Source organism: Danio rerio, chromosome 6 (assembly GCF_049306965.1).
Source record: "Danio rerio strain Tuebingen ecotype United States chromosome 6, GRCz12tu, whole genome shotgun sequence".
In the NCBI taxonomy this organism is placed as follows: Eukaryota; Metazoa; Chordata; class Actinopteri; order Cypriniformes; family Danionidae; genus Danio; species Danio rerio.
The window spans coordinates 4,202,441-4,212,500 of NC_133181.1; the positions used below are offsets into that span (position 1 = coordinate 4,202,441).

The window sequence follows — 10,060 nt, forward strand, 5'->3', positions numbered from 1 at the left end:
ATTACCTGTATTGAAATTTAGATTTAACGATTAACTTGATGTACATGTTTTTGGAATGTGGGAGGAAACCGGAGAACCCGGGGAAAACCCACGCAAGCACAGGAAGAACATGCAAACTACACACAGAAACGACCACCGGCCTGTTAAGGAACTAGAACCGGTGACGTTCTTGCTGTGAGGCGACAGTGCTAGTCACTGAGCCACCGTGCCGCCCTATGGAGGGAAAGGTGAAAAGGTAGGGGTGGAAGGGGGGATTCTTCAAATCGAAGATGACTGTAGTGAAAAAACCCTGGCTCTTTATAGTGGTTAGGAATGGCCGTGGTGGATCAAGCATGCTAATGCAGAACCAGCCGTGTTCAATCATAATCACGTGCTCCTCTCGAAATTAGTTTATGAATAAACTTCACTTTGCGAGAGAACACAAAAACTTAGAAATATATATTTTCCTCCCACCCTTTTTTTTCTTTCACCCATTTTTTTTTCACCCAGCCAAAATTTTTTCTCCTCCACTACATCCCTTCCGGGGTTCCGTAATTTTTCCTTGTGTTGTGTAAAAGTATACAAATTAAGATATTTTGAAGAACAGTAGAAAACAGTAACCGTTCTTCCTTACTTACAATCCTTTATGAGTTTTTTTCTTCAGTTGAACACAAAAGAAGATATTTAGAAAAATGATGAAAACGTGTAACCATAGACTTCCATTGTTTTTTTCCGCTTATTATGAAAGGCAATGGTTACAGGTTTTCAGCTTTCTTCAAAATATCTTTTTTTTTGTTCACCAGTCAAATAAGTTCAAATAGGTTCTGAAGGATGAGTAAATGATGACAAAAGTTTTATTTTTGTGTAAACTACTCCTTTTAAGGCTTAATAAAGGGATAGTTCACCCAAAACTCAACATTCATTTACTCATCCTTGTTACAAACCTTTATGAGTTTCTTTTTTTGGTTAAACAACAGAAGATATTTCAAAAAATGCTGAAAACCTGTAACCATTGACTTCCATAGCATTTGTTTTTCTTACTATGCAAGTTACAGGTTTTCAGCATTTTGCGAAACATCTTCTTTTGTGTTCAACCAAAGAAATAAACTCACAAAGGTTTGGAAACCACTGGTGGAAGAGTAAATACTGGGTAAAGTTTTCATTCTTTGGGGAACTATCCCTTTAAATCCCTTTCATTTTCTCAAAATTGTTAGATATTTGATATTTTTAAGACCTCTTGAACACCTGGTTTTACCTGAGGTCTAATGTGGTGATTTCGCTGGGTCGGCATCCTGAGAATAATCTGGAGATTTCGATGGCAGTCGTTGCTGGGGGAAGAAACACACAAACACCAATCACTGAGACATGAGGCATCTTTAAGAAGAGTTTTCAGATCATGCATGTCAATGACATTAACATTTATAGTGCACTCTTTAAAATACTCATTGAAAAAAACAGTAGTGTTACTGGGGATTATTACAAGATCATCTTTTATGATCTACAGTAATGCATTATAATTATAAATTAAATATTAAATGCAACAAAATATAATGGGTACATTCTCTGAGAAATTGATAACTTGTGTATGCTGAGCACTATATAGGGTTCAACAATAAGGACTGCCCGATGGCCCTGGGCCAGCGTGAGAGATGTTCGGGACAGTAGAGAGAATCGTTACTGACTCGATCGGACCATTGCTGCCTTGTCACCAAATTTTAATTCGCCTGCGACTATTTGTCAATTGCGTGCAAATACAGTCTTAGAATCGAGAAACAGTTTGTGCTTTTAAGTCTTTGAATGCTACCTTTTCTGTGAGGTCGTAAACACTATACTGCTTTTTGGTTCCTTTTAACATATTGGATGTTGTGAGCACGTTATTTGTTTTTTCGGTAACCTGGTAAAAACCAGTACAGCGAAGAGACGGCAAAATCAAATCATGAGGTGATGTTTTGCATAGTCAGCCACCTTTTGTTTTGCACATTTTCCATACTGCTGTATTTTACTGCTAAATATTTTAGATTTTAGATATATATTAAATTCTAGATTTACAGACATCATTTTTGACACATTATTTAAAATATGTGGCTAAGAAATAGCTATAATTTATTAATTTATTTCAGTGGGGCCAGTAAAAAATTTGGGAGGGCAAGTAAAAATCTGAACCGCTGGTCCAGTCGGGCCAGTATACAATGAACCCTGCTATATATATATATATATATATATATATATATATATATATATATATATATATATATATATATATACACACCAGTTCTGTCTGGTTCTCGAATCTGATTGGCTGATAGCTGTGATATGTTTACGTAATATAGGCACCCGTACAGCCTCTTTACCCTTTGTGTATTACTCCGCCCACATACAGCCAGTAAAAAGCAGACACTACAGATCTACAGTTTAAAAGATGCCTTGCTCAGCTGTTTAACTGTCAGCTTATGATTTAAATCCAACGCTGAAGAAAGTAGTTCCCCATACAAAAGCGTTTTTGAGACTCTCCATGTTTGATTTTGTATTTATATACACAATTATGGCGTCGAACTGTTGTATAAACGCAATATCACACTCGTTGCAGTGTAATATGGCTGTATATCGGCACTGGTGGGGGCACTAAGGCACTCAGCTGCGGCTTCGTGCCATCGCACACCTCCCACCAGTGCCGATATACAGCCATATCGCACTGCTACTTGTGTGATATTGCTCATATATATATATATATATATATATATATATATATATATATATATATATATATATATATATATATATATATATATATATAATTTTTTTTTTTTTTATATATCTACACTCATACTGACCCTAAAATTGTGAGCATTAGTGTTTATATTCACTCTTACCCAGTCGATTCTTGGCCAGCACCAGGGTTTTGAGAGATGAAATAGCTTTAACTGCTTCTACAAAGGCCACCATGAAGTCCGTCTTTAATGAGCATTTATCCAGCAGTCTACAGTCTTTAAAGGACAGCTCTGAGATTCAGAAAACAACAGTGCTAAACATCAGTCACTCATTTAGTCTCGCTCTTGATTGATCTGTGATTCACGCTTCACCTTCCAACACAGAGGATTGCAGAAAATGAAGAATCTCCTGGTGATAGTCGGATAAGTTTATATCCTCCAACTTTAATATCTTGAGGGACGCTTTACAGCCTATGAGGACAAAAACAAGCATGTATAATAGTATATCCTATAATATGTCAAATAAAACACCTTTTGTTTTGAGCAGCATACAAGCATGAGTAATGTTATTGTGCTTTTTTCCCTGTACATTATAATATATCCTATTAATTTTACTCATTAGAAATTTAATTTACAAAATAATAAGTAAAAACTACTTTAATTAAATATTCTTTCAAACCACTAGTGTTAAACACATTTGTCAGCAGTAATTTTAAATATAATACAATCTAATATGATCAGATATTCTTTCATAATTTAATTTAATATTTAATCATTTTAAATAAACAATCTAGTACAGTAGTTCTCAAAGTTTTTTCACCAAGTACCACCTCAGAAAAGAATTGTCTCTCCAAGTACCACCACAATGAGCAGTACTGAAATACAGCAGCATAGTAGGACCGAAGAAGCAGCTACAGCACTGCACAGATCAAAAACGAGGCAGATTAAATCCTACTATTAAGAATATTTATTATTGTCCGCCACTTTAAACATTATAAATAGTTGAAACATTAACACTGTACTGTGCTTATATGTAAAAAAAAAACAAGCAAACAAATAAAAATAAGACATCATCATTTAAATATTTAAATATTATTTTAAAAGTTAAAAATGAAAGGTTACTGTTCTTAAAAAGAAAAAAAAACTCCTGTACTTTAATGTAAAGCATTAACATAAAGAAGCCAATTAATCAACACCTGGAAATTTTGCCTAGATCTCAGAAATATAGGCTATATGTCATTATATTCATATATAAATAATTTAAGATCATTTTTTAAATATATGTTGCATACATATAACATATTTAATCCCTTCACAGACCACTAGAAGTAAGCCCGCGTACCGCTAGTGCTACATGTACCACAGTTTGAGAACCACTGATCTAGTATGATCAGATATTCTTTCATATTTTAATTTAATATTTAATCATTTTAAATATAATTCAATCTAATATGCTCACATATTCTTTCATATTTTAATTTCATATTTAATAATTTTAAATAAACAATATAGTATGATCACATATTCTTTCATATTTTAATTTAATTTAAGTAAGATCAAAAAAGGCGTGTTGTTTCATTTTTATATTTCAGTTACTTTAATATGTTCATACAACCTTAATTCATCAATATTTGGACATTTTATTTGCACAAAATGTACTTGCAATATTAAAGTGAACATTTTACTTGCATTTAATAAGCTTCTTATTAGGGATGCTCCGATCAGGAATTTTTGAGTACTGATTCTGAAGCTTCAAAGTTTATAAAACTTTAACACTGCATAAAGCACGTTTTCCTTCTTAGTATGATACTTAAGTAGAGATCTCTCCTTTCCTTAAGGAATAAATGGAGGATGTTGCATATAATCCCTTAAACACAACTCTTAAAACCATTTAGTGAGGACACATCAAACTCAGAATCAGATCAAATAATATATAAAACAGATAAAAATATGGATCAGAAAAATGACAAACAATGCAATTTGGAAGAATAATTCAACGTGTCTCAATGAAGATAAAGTTTGGAGTGCATATATGATGCATAAGAAGTTAAAACATCTTCCCCTGCTTGTAAACCCGTAAACGAACACTCGCAATAGGTACATGTGATCAGCCAGATTAGGGTGTACCCATCGAGTCATAAAATGTGATTATCGGCCGATACTGATCTCCAGCTCATCGATCGGAGCATCCCTACTTCTTATGCATATAACTAAACCTTTATATACTTTATTTGATGCTTACTCTAAATATGCGACAAAGAAGAGCTGTTCCATTTTTAATTTAACAAATAATATTAAAAACAAATCAATAAAATGAACAGAATTTTTTTTTTTTTTTTTAAGTAAGTTCAGACATTTTGGAGTGCAACTACATTTTTATTATTTATTATTGCATATGAAGATTTAACTCCTTAAATAGCTAAAAAAAACACTTTTAGGTTCAACAAATCATAACTACAATGCATTCGTTTGTGCATAAAAGTATAATATTAATGCATATTATTTACGTACTAAGTGTGTTTTTTTAAGTAAACAATAAGTACGGTGATAAAAGTAGGATAAGGTCTTGAGTAAAGAGGCATCTGGGAGTTTGTCAGTACCTGCTAAAGTGTGGAAGAAGTGTCTTGTCAGAGTGATTCCTGTCATATGAAGACTGCTGAGTTCTGGAGCCAAAGCCAGTGCCGGCAGGACGCACTGGACACTCATTGGATCAGTGGAATTAACCGTCAGCTTTTCCAGACTGAGCACTGCAAACAAAGACATCATCAATCCAGCATTCGCTTCATTACACTGATGAAATAATTACAAGCCAAATAAATCTGCTATCATGATATCTTTCTGTCTGACAAAGCAAAAGTTTGATCATTTATTCTGTAGGACATTCGGAGCAAAGGTGAAACTGAGAATTGAATGAATTTTGCAAAAATAAATAAATGAATGAATAAACACAATAGAAAATTAATAACTGGAATAAAAATAATATAATATACGTACAGTCACTGTGAACATGACAGAATTTTTGGGTAGTTTTTAGAATAAAACAAATACTAAATTTCACTCAAATGCATAACAATAAGCTGTAAACTCACTGAAACTGAAAATTAAATGATCGTTTAAATAACTGACTGAAAACGGTAACACTTTACAATAAGGGTAATGCATTTACTAACATGAACTAATCATGAACAACACATGTACAGCATTTAATAATCATAATTGAACATTTACTAATGCATTATTAACATCCAAGTCCATGCTTGTTAATATTAGTTAATGCACCATGAGTTAACATGAACTAACAATGAACAACTGAATTTTCATTAACTAACATGAATAAATACTGTAGTAAATGTGTTGTTCATTGTTTGTTTATGTTAACTAATGAACCTTATTGTAAAGTGTGACCATGAAAACTATCGCTTTGCAAAAGTGCAAACTCGACTGCTGAATTTCAGTTGGTTTACAAAAAAAAAGTCTTTCTTCTGCTACTGAATAAATGCCACTGATCTACTCCAGGTTCTTGCAGGAAAGAAGATGGTCAATAATATTCACTTTTGTCTCGAGGTAACTGTGGAAGTGGTCTCCATTTGTTCCTTTCAGCGGGCAGACAGACGTCCACAGAAAGGCTCTGTAGGGTCGGACAGGCTTTCAGTATGTTGATCAAGTGTGTGAGACCACAAAGGTGACTTAAACTGAGCTCTGAGAGAGAGCCGGCGGGGTTCAGAAACAGCCGTCTGAGAGAGTCCACAAACACACACATCTCGTCCTCACTGATGAGCCCTGCACAAAACACACAGAAATGCACCATCCTGCAGTCACAGACGCCTTGTTTGAGGAAACACTTAAGCTTGGTGCGATACAGAAAAAATGCTTCGTAATTTTGTGCTTGATAATCGATTAAAATAATAGTCTTTGTCACTGTGGAAGAAATGTTTTAGCAGTTTGCTGGATAAAACAAATACTACACACTTTACATTTTACAAATACATAAAAAATCTGTTGAATAATCCGGGGAACGTGAAAATTGTTTTTTAATCAATAATTTAATTAATTAAATTATTAAATAAATAAATAATAAAATTCATTATTATTAATGAATAATTAAATTCATTACTAAATAATACACTTAAGGTCACTATGAACAAGACCAATAAATATTTTAGTAGTTTTCATGATCAAACAAATATTACAATTTAATTAAACACATAAAAAAATGACTTGTAAATTCAGTAAAGCAGAATTAAATAACTTTATTTAAATAAATAAATTAAATTAATAATTTAATTCATTAATTATCATCACTGTGAACATGACCAACGAACTAAATAAAACTAAACAAAGTTTGACTGAAACACCTAACATTTAAAAACAATTTTAATTCAGTGAAACTGAGAAGCAAATAGGTTTTTTCAAATAAATAAAACAAAACAAAACAAAATGAAACAAAGCTAAATGCAAAATTAAAAGCGAAAAAACAAAACAAGAAACTAAAAAAACAAAACAAAACATGAAAAAAGTGAAACAAACAAAACAGCGCAAAAACAAAACACAAAACAAAAATCAACGAAACAAAACATGAAACAAAAACACAGAGAAACAAAGCAAACAGTGAAAAAAATTAAGCAAAACAAAACAAGAAACAAAACAAACAGTGAAACAAAATGAAACATGGAAACAAAACGAAACACAGAGAAACAAAACAAAGAGAGAAACTAAACAAAAAGCAAAACAATAAACAAAACAAAAAGTGAAAACAAAACATGAAACAAAATGAAACAAAGAAACAAAACAAAGCAAAACACAGAGAAACAAAACAAAGAGTGAAATAAAACATGAAACAAAATGAAACCCGGAAACAAAAAGCAAAACACAGAGAAACAAAACAAAGAGTGAAACAAAACATGAAACAAAATGAAACACATAAGCAAAACAAAGCGAAACACAGAACAACAAAACAAAGAGTGAAACAAAACATGAAACAAAATGAAACACATAAGCAAAACAAAGCGAAACACAGAACAACAAAACAAAGTGAAACAAAACATGAAACAAAATGAAACACAAAACAAAACAAAATGAAGCAAAACAAAAAGCGAAACAAATCATGAAACAAAATGAAACACAGAAACAAAACAAAGCGAAACAGAGAAACAAAACAAAGAGTGAAACAAAACATGAAACAAAATTAAACATAAAACAAAATGAAGCAAAACAAAACAAGAAACAAAACAAAATAAAAGAAAACAAAAAATGAAACAAAATGAAACATGGAAACAAAACAAAGTGAAACAAAAAGCGAAATGAAGCATAGCGAAGCAAAACAAAATTAAACTAAACAAAATGAAACAAAAAGCTAAAAAAATAAATAAATAAAGCAAAACCAAACAAGAAACCAAACAAAATAAAGGAAAGCAAAAAATTAAACAAAACAAAACACGAAACAAATTTAACAAAATACAAAACAAAGCTACTTACAGTCACTGTGGACATGAAGTGTGTGAAGACAGGTCCACGTGGGCAGGGCGTGTGACACCATGTTCAGGATTTCACAATTAGGCACCTCAAAATCCAGCGAGTGGATCTGACCTTCAGGACAGCGTTCAGAGGAGCTGCTGGAGGATGAAAACTCACCGCACAAATCCTCTGGCTTTTCCTCATCTAAAGCCAAACGTTTAGCAGCAGGTTCCTCCAGGTCTGCACCACTTCTAAACACATCAACAGCTGAACCACATCCCTCAGTAGACACCGATATCTGCGGCCCTCTGCGTCTGGAAATGAGCCACCTCAAAAAACACGAATCTTCAGGATTTCTCATCAGAACCACTTTTCTGACGGAGCCGTGATCCAGCAGCCGGTGGAGAATGAACAAGTATTTGCGTCCGTGTTTAAATGGAGAATTGGATTCCAGTAATTTGAGAGTCGTCACTCCTTTCTCTAATGCGCTTAAAAAGGGCTGCATGTCTCCGGATGCGAGTCTGCAGATGTTTTTGGTGGACGTGTGGAGAGACAGAACTTTGACGTGCTTTACTGTGATGGAGAGAACGGAGGAATCGCTGAGGTTGGAAAGATACGATGCTTCCCGTTTGAGCTGAGTGAACATCAGCATGTGAAAGAGCCTTTCTAAACAGCGCTGCTTCCAGGACTGATCAGACTGTGATGACTGGGAGAAAAATAAAAACATTAGAATTGAACATCTGTAATATTAAGCAAAATGTAATAGAAGAATGATGTAAAGAATAAGTAAAAAAAAAAAATGTTTATCTACAAGCTTTATATAAACTAAATATATATTATATAAACACTTTATAACCTCTTGAAATAATAATAATAAAATTACCTACATTTACTTTTATTATGATTATTATTATTCAAATAAATGTAAGGTATTTTACTTGGTAGTTGGCTCTAATGTGTAAATTGTAGTGTTAATAACACAAAAAAATAAGAATAAAACAACAACAATAATAATAATACTAATAATAATAATGTAGAAAAGTTTAAATAATCTCTTGAAACGCTTTACAACCTCTTTAAATAATATTAATAATAATAATAATAATAATGTAGAAAAGTTTAAATAATCTCTTGAAACACTTTACAACTTCTTTAAATAATAATAATAATAATAATAATAATAATAATGTAGAAAAGTTTAAATAATCTCTTGAAACACTTTACAACCTCTTTAAATAATATTAATAATAATAATAATAATAATGTAAAAAAGTTTAAATAATCTCTTGAAACACTTTACAACCTCTTTAAATAATATTAATAATAATAATAATAATAATAATAATAATAATGTAGAAAAGTTTAAATAATCTCTTGAAACACTTTACAACCTCTTTAAATAATAATAATAATAATAATAATAATGTAGAAAAGTTTAAATAATCTCTTGAAACACTTTACAACCTCTTTAAATAATATTAATAATAATAATAATAATATTGTAGAAAAGTTTAAATAATCTCTTGAAACACTTTACAACCTCTTTAAATAATATTAATAATAATAATAATAATAATAATAATGTAGAAAAGTTTAAATAGTCTCTTGAACCACTTTACAACCTCTTTAAATAATATTAATAATAATAATAATAATAATAATAATGGTGACGCGATGGCGCAGTGGGTAGCATGTTTGCCTCACAGCAAAAAGGTCGCTGGTTCGAGCCTCGGCTGGGTCAGTTGGCATTTCTGTGTGGAGTTTTTATGTTCTTCCCGTGTTTGTGTGGGATTTCTCTGAGTGCTCCGGTCCAAAGACATGTGGTACAGGTGAATTGGGTATGCTAAAATTGTCCGTAGTGTATGTGTGTGAATGAGTGTGAGAGTGTTTCCCAGTGATGGGTTGTGGCTGGAAGGGCA

At 32.1% G+C, this 10,060-nt stretch overlaps 1 protein-coding gene across 2 annotated transcripts in view; it reads right to left on the reverse strand.

Moving 5' to 3' along the window:
* Positions 1 to 10,060, reverse strand: part of lrrc41 (leucine rich repeat containing 41) — a 15,572-nt gene that overhangs the window by 2,438 nt on the left and 3,074 nt on the right. Inside the window, exons 4-9 of one of the 2 annotated variants that reach the window (XM_002667302.7) lie at positions 8,163 to 8,847; positions 6,240 to 6,467; positions 5,288 to 5,434; positions 3,060 to 3,158; positions 2,850 to 2,978; positions 1,235 to 1,307 (exon numbers count right to left, since the gene is read on the reverse strand). In XM_002667302.7, the coding sequence (XP_002667348.2) occupies positions 1,235 to 1,307; positions 2,850 to 2,978; positions 3,060 to 3,158; positions 5,288 to 5,434; positions 6,240 to 6,467; positions 8,163 to 8,847 (1,361 nt within the window). The remainder of the gene's footprint in view (positions 1 to 1,234; positions 1,308 to 2,849; positions 2,979 to 3,059; positions 3,159 to 5,287; positions 5,435 to 6,239; positions 6,468 to 8,162; positions 8,848 to 10,060) is intronic. The other variant, XM_009302098.5, reaches the window with a different exon arrangement.